Source organism: Propithecus coquereli, unplaced genomic scaffold (assembly GCF_000956105.1).
Source record: "Propithecus coquereli isolate 6110/MARCELLA unplaced genomic scaffold, Pcoq_1.0 Scaffold162, whole genome shotgun sequence".
Taxonomy (NCBI): Eukaryota; Metazoa; Chordata; class Mammalia; order Primates; family Indriidae; genus Propithecus; species Propithecus coquereli.
Genome location: NW_012140747.1, coordinates 1,477,115 through 1,492,727, shown reverse-complemented (window position 1 = coordinate 1,492,727; position 15,613 = coordinate 1,477,115). Strand labels below are relative to the sequence as shown.

Here is a 15,613-nt window from a genome sequence, read left to right as displayed (position 1 = left end):
GGGAAGTCAGTTCTGAGATTCACCTCATCAGGCTCTTTGAAAAGTTTCAGTGGGATTCAGTACTAGTCACTCTTAAGTGGCTAACTTGAAAATACATCAAGAGTATACACATTTACCTCTTTTCTGGACTGACGATGAAAAAGAATACAGGTATGTTCTGAGAACAGGGAGTAAACTATCAGATGAATGGTTGGGGCAAGATGAGAAAGATAAATTGGGCACAGAATGAAAATCCCGTACGTTTATGGGCTCACTTAGAGGCAAGAGGGAAGCCCTTAAAGGTTTCTGAGTACAAGACACAAACACGACTTGGGCACTGTCATCAGTAAATAATCAGGGCACACAGAGTGGACAATACCATCCACTGTACCCATTAGCTGGAGGTCAGCTGCGTGAGACCCAAGTTGAGGACAAATTAGAGAAGGAAAAGGATTCTGCACATGGAGGAAAGAAAAAAATCAACAGACCTTTAGAGAAATTGGGGGAGGGAGAGGACCAAGGATGGTGGTGAAACTTTTTTGCCTGGCTGACTGGGAGAAATATCAGTATTCCTAAAAGGTTATGTGGGAAAGAGGAGTAGGTTGGTCTCAGACATGTTCAATTTGACGTGAAAAAAGCATTTCAAATGAAGGTTTCCAAGAGACCATCAGAAACGGGTCAGCAGAGTTTAGGCTAGGACAGCCTCAAGGTATGTACAGTAAGTCCTCATTTAACATCCTGGATAGATTCTTGGAAACTGAGTTCAAGCAAAATGACATATAATGAAACAAATTTGTTCTTACATTACAATGAAATGATGTTCAAGAAAAATGTCACTCAAGGACCTTCTGTATGTCATTTCACTTAAAGTCACAGTTTCCAAGAACCTACTTGAGGACAGTAAGGACTTACTGTATCTGGCTGCTGGCAGCCTAAATTTATCAGCTAGAGCTTTGCAAGTAGATGAGATCTCCAAGGGATAAGGCAAAGAGATAAAGTTCAAAAAATGAGCCTTAGTCTTTATTTAGGGAAGGGGGTAGGAGGAGGAAAAAAGATAGAAAAATAGAAAAAAAGACTGTCTTAGATATTTAGAGCATTAGGCACTAAGTAAAGCACTACAAATGATCAAGGTAAGAACAACTATGACTCACTGAGCTACTAACTAGATGACAGGTATTTTCATATACATTGTTTCATTTGACACTCAAAAAATTTAAGAGCTGTAATCCCAAATTAACACATTAGGGGAAACTGAAGCCAAACAGGCTTAAATAATTTTGCCAAGTTCATATAGCTGAGATGGACTCTTAAAGAAGTGGAGAGTTAACAGTGTCAAATGAGAACTGAAGAAGATTCCTGAATTTAGCAATTGACTAGGTTACACGTATCCTTCAAAAATAGAATTTCAACAAAAAGGCAGGACTGAAGCCAGATAATGAAAGACTAGAGCAAAGTGAAAAAGCAGCTAATCCCCTAGTTAGAAGTTTGGTTTATAAAACTGAAAAAAAAGAAGCTAATATAGTCAAGTAGGGTTAAATGAATGACCTTTTTTCTTTTCCAAAATAGGAGAAACCTGTGAACACGTGTAAGCAACTAGAAAGGAACCAGGAGAAAGTGAGAGAATAAAGGCATTAATTAAGGAAGTCAGAAGGAAACAGGAACATGGACATAGACAGGAGGTATGGAAAGAATGATAGTTTTGTTCAAAACATGAAAAGCACAGAAAGCATAGGCAAAGAAGCGATTATTTAGGTGCATACAGAAGGCTCAGATGCAGTGAATTCAATTCCAATGTTGATATCCCACTACTCAGTTACACAGTGCTTCACCATAGTAAGTAATGAAATACTAGTTTTTCTTGATTATGAATATCACCATTTCAGTATTTTAATGTCTAAAATACAACTTATTTTGGACCTTGAGAGCAGGATCAACAATTTGTAATTAAAAAAAAAAAAACTTACTGAATAAAGCTCTTCTCTACTGAAAGTTAAAATTTTAATTCCAAACTGAAAAATTAGTTTTAAAAAATAGGAAAAAAAGTATCCTCATAGGAAAAGCATTCTCTTATAGTTTCACGATCCTCAAGAAGAAAATTAATATTTTAATTCCAAACTGAAAAATTAGTTTTAAAAAATAGGAAAAAAAGTATCCTCATAGGAAAAGCATTCTCTTATAGTTTCATGATCCTCAAGAAGAAAATTAATATCAACAAGAAAAAAATTCCTAGTCTAGTTCTAGAGTTCAAATGAACACAACGTGACCGTATTGAAATTGATACAGATACCTGCATCGGAATCTCCATCTACACTTGATGGAACTAGAGATGAAGATGCTTTCTTTGAAACAAAATCTACAGCTTGCTACCAAGAAAAAGAATGATGTCCCTGCAAGAAAACAAAAACAAAGTTGCTCAACAAAAGTTATTAAACAAGAGGTGAGATTATTTGAAGATAAAGGAGTTAGGAAAATGCTTAGAATTAGCTTACAACTTGTCTCCTTGACATTACTTCCTGATACGAAGTCAGGAAAAGCTTTTTCGAAAGCTGTAAAAATATGCACAAAAAACACATGCAACTTAAACACCAGGGGTAAACCTGATTTCAAAAGATTTCATTAAAATTAGAGATAAAATAATATTTTATTGTAAATTTTCACTATTAGGCCTTTATCTGTCGATGGTTTAGTTGTTTTTTAAATATTTTATTAATGTTACTTGCTAATTCATATTAGAATATGTATCTAACAATTACCTTTTATAGAATATATTTTATTTTATACACAGAATCTCGCTCTATCAGTCAGGCTGGAGTGCGGTGGTGCAATCAGAACTTATGGTAGCCTCAAAACTCTGGGGCTCAAGCGATCCTCCTGTCTTGGCCTCTTGCCGAGTAGCTAGGATTAACAAGCATGTGCCACCCTGCTAATTCTCAAAAAAATTTTTCTGTAGAAATAGGTCTCACTACGTTGCCCAGGCTGGTCTCAAACTCCTGGGCTTAAGGGAACTCCCCCCGCCACTGCCCCTCCACCCCACCCCGCCTTGGCCTCCCAAAGTGCTAGGATTACAGGCATGAGCCACCTCACCTGGCCACATTTTAATTTTAATGAATGTTTAACAACTTTATTTTTATTATTGTGTTATAATGTATTTATGGATTTAGATGCAAAGTTTATTAAATATATTTGGTTTCACTGATTTTTTAATGAATTGTTTTGAAGACAGAACATACCACCAAATAAATTCAATAACATAATAATTTCATTCTGAGAAGGCAATTACGAGTAGGAGTCCTCATACCTGGTGGCCTCAATCTCAGCTGTAAAGAGACTAGAATTAGGTGGCTGGACTGGATGGAGTAGGACTGCAACTTAATGAAAATGAAAAAAGGTTTAAGATTTTCTGTGGAAGGTGTTCTCACAGTTAAAACCTAACAAATAGAAGAAAATGCCAAGAAACAGTAAAGTAAATATGATAACAAGAACTTGTACTGGGTCAGGTGATAAGATGTTGTGACTTTATTAATGGTGCTATGCAACCAGAGTAGTTTTTTGGACTTCTAGAATATGCAGTAAATTATAAATTACTTCATAAAAGAAAAGATCAAAGTAATCAACAGCTTTTTTTCCATGGGTTTGTAAATTGGGGTTTAATCCTGACTAGTAAGTTCAGAGTGAACTTCCTCAACTTCTTTTTAGCCTGATTATAGAGAAAATAAATACCAAAGTAGAAAGCCCTGTTCGAAGTTCAGTTACTTCCCTTTAAAACACCCTGTAAGGTACACCTACATTTTTATACTGTACCTTCCACTTGAATGGTTACCAACGAAGGAGAGAGATTTCCCTCTCCATTTTCAGAAGTCCACTCGCACAGTGGCATAAAAAAAGTTAAATTTAAATATCCTACCCTTTTAAAGGATGTATTGTATGTAATTGCAAAGCAAATCAGCTGGAACTTAGATATTCAGCAATGCCGAACCCTTGCTTAAATAGCTGTCGAACTGTATTTTGATCATTTCTTACCTCCGCCAAGTAGACAAAAAAAGCAAATGACACTTCTATTGAAACAGTTTAGAAAATATGTGAAAGAATAAATCTCTTTCACCATTCTGTAGTACTGTAGATAGAGGAAAAAGTACTTGAGCCATATCAAAAAGTTTCACGAAAATATAATTAAAACAAGGCAATTATATTGTGCTATAATATATAAGAAATTAGAATAAATGCCTAACTGAAAAGAACCACAACAAGAACACATGAAAATATTAAAGGGAAAAATCATATCATATTGTACCTGCCCCTTCCCTCCACACCTCTTTTAAAAACAAGGATCCTTAAGACCACTTAAAGATGGTCACTGGACACGTTTCTACCACTGTGGCCTCATTTTTGCATGGCTCTATTTTTCCCAGCTGCCTTAATAGGGTATTGATAGCTACACCGACAGCAATTTCTATCTTTAAAATCACAAGATGACTGAAACTTTGATGAGATGCCTGGGAAGTTACACTCTCAAGCACAAAGTTTCTTAACCCCCAATTAGGTATTGTTTCAAAGTAAACTTCCGATACTGAGTTAAATGACAGAGGGCTCAATGATGAACACTGAGAGTCAAGTTCATGAATCAGCATTTCAGTTCCATTTCAGAAGTGGACATGTCAAGTGCGGTCAGCGGAGCTCAGGAGTGACAAGCAGAGCAGAGAGAATGGGAGCCCCACTCCTGAATGGCTGGGGATGGCCGGGCGAGCAAAGGGAGAAAGACAGGAAAACCCACTCGCTATTCTGCCCCCTACCGGTGGACTAAACGCCCTGGCTTCTCATCATGTTCAATGACTCACACGGCCTTCTCTTCCCAGTTCTTCGTGAAGTTGGGAAAAGCTGGGTTGAGAGGGTGAAAAAAAAAGAAAAAAAAAAATAGACTCACATTTCTTGTACACCTCTGACCTGATCTGTACTACATCTCTCTGTTATCATGGGACATTTATTGCTCACAAGTTCTAAGGCTAAAATCATATGTCTATATTTCCTGTAATATTTTTTGCATGGTTACTCCAAAATGCTGTCAGTTATGATCTGATCTTTCCTTTTTTTTTTTAAAAAAAAACTTTACAAGAGTCCTAGAATTTACTATATAATCAGTTGAAATTAAATTTTCTAAACCAACACCAATCCATTAATGGACATAAACACATTTCCAGGCAGCAGATGATAAATTTCTTAGGGATCCTTTAGCAACTAAAAAAAAAAGGTTGGATAAATACTATTAAAAATAGTTGTTTTTCTGGTTATTTTACAGCCGGTCTTTCCATAAAGGTATTTAATAGCTGATATGAACTTGAGATGCAAACACTTCAATTCATTCTTAGAAAATTATTTAATAAATGCCAAGAATAGGCAAGGTCTTATGGAAGAGACAAAGAAAGAATAAGCCACGGCCATGCTCTCGACACCCAAAAGCTAGTGGGGACAGATAAAGCATGTAAGCAACTTGCAAGAACCTAAAGCAGCAGGATGCATGTGAAAACATGCCATAAGAAAGAAAGAAAATGTTAACCCCCTGGAACCCAAAAAAGGGGAAAGGGAAAGCCAGCCATCAGGATCAAAGCCCTACATCAATCAGCATCCTATACAATAAACCATTAAAATTCATTAATGAATTAAATAGTTTAAAAGAGTTCTAGGATTGATATAAGGAATACTAATAAAATCTCCTAAGGCACAGAGATCCAGATTCTAACTCTGCTTCTACTGAAAACTAGCTTCTAGCTCTGACATTACAATATCATTCCTTCCAAACCTAGACTTCCTCATCTATAAATGAGAAATGGTACCTGCTCTACCTGCTTAACGGGCTGCTGTGAGTACGCAAGTGGCTCACAGAATCTTAACTTCATGTAACTTTAAATCTCAGCTTCCTTCCCCCACAGGAATTTCCCAATAGGTAGTCAGTTATTTAACTTCTTCCTGAGTACTTCCAGTAAGGAGAATTTCATTATTTCTCAAGATCAATTACCACATTTGGGTCAGCTCTAATTCTTAGAAAATATTTGCCTAAAACCAAGATCACCCTCTCAGAAATGTGCATCCTCTAGTCCTACACAGAAAAACAAAACAAAAAACTGGGAACACCTAACAAGGGTAACATGCAACGACATGAAAAAATGAAAAATCATTTATTCAGGAGAGAGAGAAATCACTTTCAACCAGATCTTAGGAGAGACTTCACGGAGAGTTGGTAATCCACTGGTTTTTGAAGGTGGGAAGGGTTATGACCCTCAAGCTCTAGGTCTTTTTTTTTTTTTTTTGAGGAAGTCTTTTGTTGGGCAGAGAAGCACATGGCAAGGGAGCACATGGCATGACCTGAGGGTTCCCGAAGCACATCGTTTTTTGAGTATAGCACATGAGCAAGGGAGTGGTGGCTGGAGGTCAGCTGGAGCAAACTCATTAAGAAACCTGAACATCAACCTGCTAAAGAGGCAGGGCTGAAATCAGCTTGCAGGAGCAATTCACCGAGCACTTCTGAGAAGATGGGAGAAGTCAATGTTTAGGAAGATTAGCTAAATGGAGACCAGCTGGACGCAGCCTGGGTGGGAGTAGCGGGTTGAATGCCAAACCGGCCCCTACTAGGAAAGATTGAAGAGGTTGGAATTCAGGAGTCAAAATCGGAAAGGGCGAGAAGGCCCAAGACTGGTAGAGGGAAGAAATTTTAAAACGCTGCCACTGCCAAGTACTAAGAAAGGAGTGATTCTATTAATACAGATTAAGAAGTTAATTTACATCTAAATAAAATACAGGATTCTGATTTACTTATAAATTTAGTTTTGGCATCTCTCGCCGCTGCAGCACTCTGTATAGTCCGAGACTGACTGTTCCTTCGCGTTCCTAAGGGCTACTTCCTGCAAGCCAAAGCACGTTTTTAAAAAGTAAGAGTCACGGTTCATAATCCATACCCATTTGGCAAAAATCACAGGCCATGGCAAGCTGAATTCGGGTAAGCGGTTTTGGATAAACTGTTTCAACGATGAAATGGCCGACGTAATTATCCTCAGGGACTACGAAAAGCCTCCCAGCTGCCTTCCGTTAAAACTTTCTACTTGGGATGTGTATTTCCAGCTACCCCATGACACATCTGATCAATTAACACGCCCCTTCCCGAGCAGCATCTCGCTCCTCCGGAACCGAAGGCTGACACAGGGCTCCCTGTGGGGCTCTCCCTCTCCCTTCCCGCAGAAGGAGCCGGCGAGGCCAGGCCTCACCAGGAAAAGCCGAGACCGTCGCCTTCCACCCGGAGCAGGGGCCGGGCTCCCCTCCCCCAGCCCGCGCCAGGCGGAAGGCGGCGCTCCCGGCGGGCCCGAGCGTGGTACCCGGCGCAGCCGGCTCCGCAGCCTCGCCGGTCCCGTCCCATCCCCCGCCGCCACAGCCCGGCCCGCTCACCTCGGCCCGGGCCGGCTCGGGGCCCTGCACGGCCGCCGGCTGCGGCTGCAGCTGCTGGGCCGGCGCCGGCGGTTCTTTGTTCCGGTGGCTAAGGTCTTCGTCGGGGCCGGCCCGGACCCCGGCCCACAGCAGCGGAACCAGCAAGAGCAGAAGCAGCCGCGGCGCCGATGCGCGGCCGCTCCCCCGGGCCGCGGCCGCCATCCCGCCCGCCGAGCCGGCCGCGCACGAGCAGCGCAAGGAGGAAGTGCCGGCGCCGGGAACCCTCGCCCGAGCCGCCTCCGCGGCACGTCCCTCACGCCTCGGCGCCGCCGCAGCCGCTCAGGGGGTAGTGGGCACCATGCGGGAGATGGGAGAGGCGGGCAGGACGCGCAGGGCAGGCCGGCGTCCGCAGCCGCCCGCTCGGCTCTCGTTCTCCCCGCGGCGGCCACACAGGACTCCGCCAACTGTCTCGGTGCGGCCCAGCCCGACTCCCGCGGGCCCCGCCCCTGCCCGTGACGGCCTCCCATTGGCCCGGCGTCCGCCTCGGCGTCGTGACGTCCGCGGCCAGGTTGGGGCGCGGCTCACGCCGTCCTGCCTTGGCCTTGGCGCTGCGGCCGGGTACCGGGTGTCACGTGACCTTCCTCTCCTCCCATCCTTCCCGCGCCCCACCCGGGACCCCTGTCTCCTCTCTCCCCCGTCTCCTCTCTCTGCCTCACCGCCCCAGGACCGCAGGGCTCAGGATGTCTGCTTCCTCCTGAGCCCTCTGCCCTAACACCGAAACCGGCCGTTCCTACGCCTAGTCTTTCTTAGATGTCAAGTTAGTTCCAGCGCCACTGGTTACGTGGCATTTGCCTGCAGGACCAGCCACACCCAGCCCTCGTCTGCGCTCCTCGCCGGTTCTCTGTGCCGCCCTCCACGCGGCGACCTGCTGCAGAGGATGTTCTTAGGGGCTCAAATTGCTATTTAAAAAAAAAAAAAAGCTCTGAAACGGGATTTGGAAATAACATGAAAATTTTTCAAGTCTTGTTTTAAGACAGTTTGCCTGTAATTACCCCCAGACCAAAAACGTCTGATGTTGCCTGATAAGAGTGTGAAGTTCATACGCGGGTGAGAAAGAATTCTCAGACGGTGATTAGGCTATACGGAAGTAAAAGTTTATTTTCCCAAGAAAGAGAGAGAAACAGAAAGAGAAGGAGTGTCCATGACACACAGAGGGAGGAAAGAAATGTCCGGAGGCAGCGAGGAAAGTTGCCTGGCGCTTTTAAAGGGTAAAAGTGGCTTTTTTTTTCCTGCTTCAGGAGACTGAAAACAGTGGCTGTGAGATGTCAGGGAGTTCCTTATTTATTTTTCTGTGAGGCTGGGTTATCTGAGTCCTTGAAATCTGGTGTTTTTGGCAGGAACTGAGGCAGAGAGTTGGAGCAGGGAGCTTGCACCCTACTGTCTGCTTAGGACTCTTCAAGGCTGAGAAAGAACTCAGAGATAAGTTTAGGGCACATGTGTTTTAATTAAACAAAGAGTAGTTGTACTGTGAGTTTATTTCTCTTACTTTCTGTTTAATAGATTATTTCTCTCTGTTAGGTTATTAATAAGACCACCTTTCACTGCCCTTGTCCTGGAATGCCTTTATGTTTGGGAGCGATTGTTTTGTGCTGCTCCTTTTACTCCTTAAAATGTCTGGCTTTTGAAATTGAGTGTTTGGGAGGCTGAGCTCAGTGGCTCATGCCTGTAATACTAGCACTTTGGGAGGCCAAGATGGGAGGATCGTTCGAAGACAGGAGTTCGAGACCAGCCTGAGCAACATAGGGAGACTTGGTCTTTACAAAAAATAGAAAAAGTAGACAGGTGTGGTGACATGTACCTGTAGTCCCAGCTACTCGGGAGGCTGAGGCAGGAGGATCACCTAAGCCCAGGAGTTTAAGGTTACAGTAAGCTAGGATGACACAACCGCACTCTACCCAGGGCAACAGAGTAAGACCCTGTCTCAAAAAAAATAAATAAATAAAATGAGAAAAAGTTGCATCCACAGAGTGGAAGATCCTCTGTTTTCCCAAGCCTTGAGAGTAAAGCTTCCCCACCATGAAAAGCCTGTGGACACTGAGAGCTGTGCTCCCCTCCTCCCACACACAGGCCTGCAGAGCTCTGACAAAGGTAAAGAATGGCCCCTGCTTCCATCAACATAAGAAATATCTTCCTTGTGGACTACATCCATTTGGGAATACTCTAGCTGAAAATGGTGCAGGGAGTAAGTTATAAGTCTATAAATTATAAAGTTGGCACCCACAATCTTTCCATCTTTCCCCACTCTCCTAAAAAGTAGCTGGAGAAACAGCCTAAGAGGACAAAATAAGTTTGTAAAGGGCCTGTTACACTGTAGAAGTAACACCCCAACAGGTCAGGGATGACAAACTCAAAGCTTCTAGGAACTTAAACAAAGGAAACGAACCTGGTGGGGTCACCAGCCCCATCTAAGGCAAGCATCCATTATATCCTGCCCTGGTCAATGACCATGACAATGGGGAGCATGACCCCAAATTTATCACATATTCAAACTGCCAAGGGAAAAGCCAGCGATCTGAATAGCTATGTGAAATGTACTAATTTTTAAAATTTAGCAGTTATCAAATTCGGATTATATGCCACTAAATAAACGTAAAATCCAAACGAATATCTAGCATAAATTAGATAGAAATGTTTTCCTTTGTTTGAGGCAGTTCAGAACTAATCCAGTAGCTCCACAGAGATTGGGGATCCAGGTTCCTTCCAGCTTTCTGCAATATCATTCCTAGGGAATGATCTCTATCTTCATGACCCAGTATGGCTGCGAGAGCTCTGGCAGTTCTGGGCAGAGGGTGGAAGATTGGCTGAAAAAACAAGGAGACACAGGGTACCCATCAGGTGTGTTTTAAGGGAGCTGCCACAAAGCATATCTGCTTACATCTTATTGGCTAGAACTTAGCCGCGTGGCCACAGCTAACTGCAAAGGAAGGTGGAAAATGTCTTTATTTCAGGGGTTTTTACTATAGGGAATAAGAGGACAAAGGCTATTGGGGTCAGCAATTAATAGTCTGTGTCATTGTAACTGTATTAACGAAGCTTCTCCAGGGAAGCAGAACCACTGGAGAGACTCAGCAAGTCTGAAATCCCTTAGGGCAGGCCAGCAGGCTGGAAACTCATGCAAGATTGTCATACAACAGAATTCCTTCTCCAGGAAGCCTCAGTTTTTGTTCTGAAGGCTTTTAACTGATGAGATGAGGCCCACCACGTAATTTAGGATAAAACTTCTTTACTTTAAAGTGAACTGACTGTAAATGTTAATCATATTTATAAAATATCATCACAGCAACAGCTAGATTAATCTTTGAACAAACAAAGCTCCATAGCCTGGCTAATTTGACACATTAAAACTAAATCTTGCAACTAATTCAAAAATTTAAAAAAAACTATGCAGGCAAGACAGGGCCTGTCTATGAGCTGGTTTGATCTGCAGCTTGCTGGTTTGTGATCCTTTCTCTCCATGTTAGAGAAAGCACCTTGGCCCTTTATAGAGCTACAATGGAAAAGCACCCTAACCATACACCCACCATACAGCTGGAATCACACACATCGTAACAAGACGTCTGCAGGGAAGGTACCAAAGTCCCACTCTTTCTGGGAGACTGTACGTAGAGAAGTAGGCAGTCCTGGGTTTTTTTGTTTTGTTTTCGTTTTTGTTTTCACCACTGTGCTGATGGGATGCTATCTGATAACCAACACACTTTTCTCCTTGACTCCTTTCTAACTCATTACATTATTTTCATGGCAAAAGCAAAACTTCTGTTGCTAGGCAGTGATTTAGAGTCACAGGAGGGAGTGGCAAGGGGGGAAGGTAGGGAGTTGGGGCTAACAAAAAGCCTATAATTAGGAGAGGAATGTGACTCTTTTCCACTCTTCCCACAGATAGTTCTTTTAAACTTGCACTTCTCTTTCAAAGTTGACCTTTATACACTCAGCCTAGAAAATGGAGGTCTGTGCAGTCACTTTGTCACTGATTTGTAAGAGGGCTTTATCTATTGTGAACATTTATTTTTCATGTCTTACATTGATATGTATTATAATTGGTTTTCTTAATTTTTATAACATTGTTTATGATGTTTTACACTATAATTCTGTATGTGCTTATGGCTTTTCTGAGTCAATCTGAATAATATTGTTAGGGACAGAAAAACTAGTGAGAGGTAGTGGAAATCAGAAGAAGAGAAAGGAGAAAACATTTATAGAAACACAATGAGGAGGAAATGGTTACAGAAAAATAAAACGAGGGAACGGTTATTTTAGTCTTAAAGAATGGGGTAATCAGGCCATAGAACACGGACCACCAGGCAGAGAATGGAAAACACACCAGAAACAGGTTATGGCACCTTCCCCACCATACGACTGAAACATAACCATTAAGTCATGTTCAAACACAGAAAGGAATTAACAGTGACGTATAGTTATGAACAATTATAACTAACCTTTGCCTAAACTGCTAGCATATAGAAAGAGAAACACAGAAGTACCCAGTGTCTTCTCCACTCGCTGAGACAGACCCGTTTCCTCTTAGGAAATGGACTTCCGCTTTGCACCCTCAAACTCTCCTGACAATAAATTCTTCATGCATCCTTGCTGAGTGTCTGTCATCTCTCTCCCTCCTGTGGGCCAAGGCTTGTGATACTTCCAGGCCGGGAGCCCAAGAACTGGGGCAACGCTTCAAAGTCCAGCCGTGGACTAAACCCTGACATCTGATGCCACGACCCGGGAGGAAAACCTGCTGGTTAGGTAAGGCGACAGAGAGTTTGCTTCCTTTTGCTTTCTCTTTGATTTTATCTGCTTTTCCTTGTTTTACTCTGTGCTTGGAGATATGGATCCGGTCTGTCTGCTTGGCTACTAAAGCCCTTCAACGTAACCTTGTTCCATTCCTGCTCTCCCTCCTCTTTCTCCTTCCTCTCAGCTGCATTTACCCAGGCTGGCCAAACTCCTTCCCCGCTGTACCCCAACTTCCTCTCTGGGAGGCCGCAGGGTCAGAGCTGGGATGAAGACTCTAGCCCTTTTCCTTCTACTGCTCTTTGCTCCTTAGATCCTGACACCAAGGAGGGACAATCCGTTCTGGCAATGCCCTTTACCTCCCAGTTGGCCCCCTGATATTCGGCATAAACCCCAAAAGCTTGAAAAGGGGCCTCAGACTTCACAAGGGAACTTTAAACCTGGCCTTGGTTATTAAAGACCTTTCGAAGTCTTTGCTAACCAAGATGAGAGAGGAAACAGGGCCGGCAGCAGCCCCGAGAGCAGAAGGAAGCTTTTCCAACAGTGGCTACTGAGATAGGAGAGGTTTTTCAGAAATGGAGATACCCTAGAAGTTCCTGCTTCCTCTACAACCAGCTGGGTGGTAGAGGAAGAGAAATGCCCCAGGGAGCGGAGCTCAGGGAGCTCGCCAAGCCCGCGCTGTGCTCACACTGTAAAGAGGAAGGGCACTGGGAGAGCCAGTGTCCTCTTCCGCAAACTGGCAGGGCCCCCCTGAGCCAGCATCCTCCGCACCCACGGACCCCCCAGGACGGCTTCATCCTGCTGGACAGACCCTGGCTTTGGAACAGGTCCAGCTTCGTCACACGGGGATGGCTGAGCCTTAGGTAACTCTCTCCCTGTCACAGGTGAGCAGACTGACTTTGATTAACTTCGGAGCCGCTCACTCTGCTCTTCCTGAATTTTCGGGACCTCTGTTCCCCCTTTTCTCCTCTCTCCATTGTCAGAGTGAGGGGTGAACTACACCCGCTGTGTGCTCTACCATTTTCTCCTCGCTGGGAGGGCAGGTCTTTTGCTCATTCCTTTGTGTGCTTCCCAATGAGAACACTTAACTCCTGTACACAATTTTGTACGTGATCGAATTGGTTATAATTAAAAAGGGAAACTCTTTGTTTTGAGGACATGTGCAGAGGCCCTCTGGAGTAACAGGTCTCCTGGGCCACCCTCTCCTGGTCAAGGGGCTGCAGTTCCTCTATGGGACAATGTTTGGTTGAAGGCTGGGGAGGTGGTAAAACGAACTTGGGTCTTGAAAGATGCCCACAGTCCTGCTCCCCGCCCTGGCACGGGGGCATGTGGGTCGGGCAGGGGCCTCATGGAATAAGCGAAGAGTAGGAAGGGGCCACATGCTCAGTAAGGACAGGACTCCGGCTCTTGGGGACCCTGTGAATGAAGTAAAATGTTGGGTGGTGAATGTTCCACCTCTGTAATTCTGGAAGCTAACTTTGTCCACCACTTTTCATGCTTGTGAAACCCTAAGACACAAACTGCTCCCTCCCCCGGTGCCGGCCCAGGGGAAATGCCCCTTCTGTTTCCTGACTCTCTGTCACCAACAATTTATTGTTTCCCAAGATGTCCCTACTCAGTGGGCTTGGGAACTCTATTGTCACTGCCACCCCTGCCTACCTGGCATAGCCTGCAATGTTACATCGGAGCCCCACTGACACCCGGCAAGGCGGGATGATGGAGCTGTGTGTTTGGCTACTGCGAACCTCATCACCACAGTCCCTTCCCATTCCTCATCCGCCCCTCGCTGCTCTGAGTGCTGTGGTGTTTACAACTAAGTGATCACAACCAGTTACAGATTCCTTTGTTCCTTCTTCCGCCGGGTGTGGACTCCGACCACGCAGGACAGTGTCCGTTTCTGGGTCAGGTCTGGAACACCCGACGCCTCCTCCTGTCCTTTCCGTTTTGTGTCTTTCCAACCAGCGGACGATGCCTTTACTTGGGACTTATCTGTGTGTCAGCTCACGGGTGCTAAGAGTGTCAATGCCCATAAATTTACCCTTGGGATGCCGGTTAAAAAAAATTTTGGAAAATTCTTGGATTTGATAGCGTTCAGAAAAAGAAACTAATATTCTTCTACAACACAGCCTGGCCCCGACAGCAATTGCCGGATGGTCAATCCTGGCCTGAGAACGGGAGTCTAAGTTACAACACAATCCTACAGCTAGACCACGTTTGTAGAGGGCAAGGGAAATGGTCAGAGGTCCCATATGTTCAAGCTTTTATGTACTTAAGAGATAATCCCCAACGCTCTGAGTCTTGTGGAGAGAGGTGCCAGGTTAAGAAACTGGAGGGAGGGACGAAGGGTGAGCTCCATGCCCCTTCTGAATATCCACCCCTCTGCCAGGATGATAAAAAAGTGGCAGAGGGGGAAACTGTAGCCTTGGCTCCAGGACAATCCCCCCACCGGCCTGGTCATCACACTCCATCTCCTCCCTACCCTCCTACTCCTCACCCACCTGCCAACCACCCTCCAACATGCCCCTTGCAGGAAGCGTCAGGACCTGCAGGACGGCTTATGAGAATCCATGTCCCATTTTCCATAAGAGATTTAAAAACATGCAAAGAAAAACTGGAAAGCCTTTCAGCTGACCCTGGAAGGTTGACAGAAGAATTTCAACACCTAGCAGTTGTCTTTACCCTAACTTGGAAAGGTGTGTGGGTTTTACTTTCACATTGCTGTTCATTAGATAAAAGAAATAGGATCTGGACTGGTGGTCACGTGTATGGGGGTCGGTGTCTGTCATCTCTCTCCGTCCCGCAGGCCAAGGCTTGCGATTCCTCCAAGCCGGGAGCCCAAGAACTGGGGAAACACTTCAAAGTCCAGCCATGGACTGAACTGTGACAATATAAATACCAGAAATATGGCTAAAATGGGCTCATCAAGAAGCACTGGCACACAAATTATATCACCTAGGAATCCATAAGTTCATTAAAAAATAAGAAGATAGCGCTAAAATTGTTTTGGGCAAATATACATCTTCTTTATGTTTCTTAATTTTGGCAATATATTAGTTTTATGCAAGAATCATCATATAACAATAAAAACAATTATAATGAAGTGGATCTTTTTTAGCTGTATGGGAAGCAAACTTGGTTTATCTGGTTTAAGTTCTTTTCCCTGATATTTCATTTTCAAAAGTAAATCGTCTTTATTGTAATTTTTGCTTCCACTGCAAAGTTCATTGAGAGTCGTCATTTCTAAAGAAACCAGAAATAGATGGTGGGCCCATATCGTGGTAGCCGTTTCTCTGATCTTCAGAGAAACAGCTCTCCACACTTGAACATCAAAGAATGTTAATAGAATGACAATCTGGCAGGCTTGCTCTTTTTAAAGTACCTGCATTTGCTCCTCGTTTGAATTAAGTTTACCCCTGTCAAACTCATGCTTTGGATAGTAAAA

The 15,613-nt window shown here is 43.9% G+C and overlaps 1 protein-coding gene across 2 annotated transcripts in view; it reads right to left on the bottom strand.

The window, feature by feature from the left end:
- TMEM165 (transmembrane protein 165) overlaps window positions 1-7,890 on the bottom strand; it is a 29,300-nt gene extending 21,410 nt beyond the window's left edge. Inside the window, exon 1 of one of the 2 annotated variants that reach the window (XM_012641120.1) lies at window positions 7,411-7,890. In XM_012641120.1, coding sequence (XP_012496574.1) covers window positions 7,411-7,611 — 201 coding nt within the window. In that variant the 5' untranslated portion in view covers window positions 7,612-7,890. Of the gene's footprint in view, window positions 1-2,266; window positions 2,367-7,410 lie in introns of those variants that run through there. The other variant, XM_012641121.1, reaches the window with a different exon arrangement.
- Window positions 7,891-15,613: the final 7,723 nt, after the last annotated feature.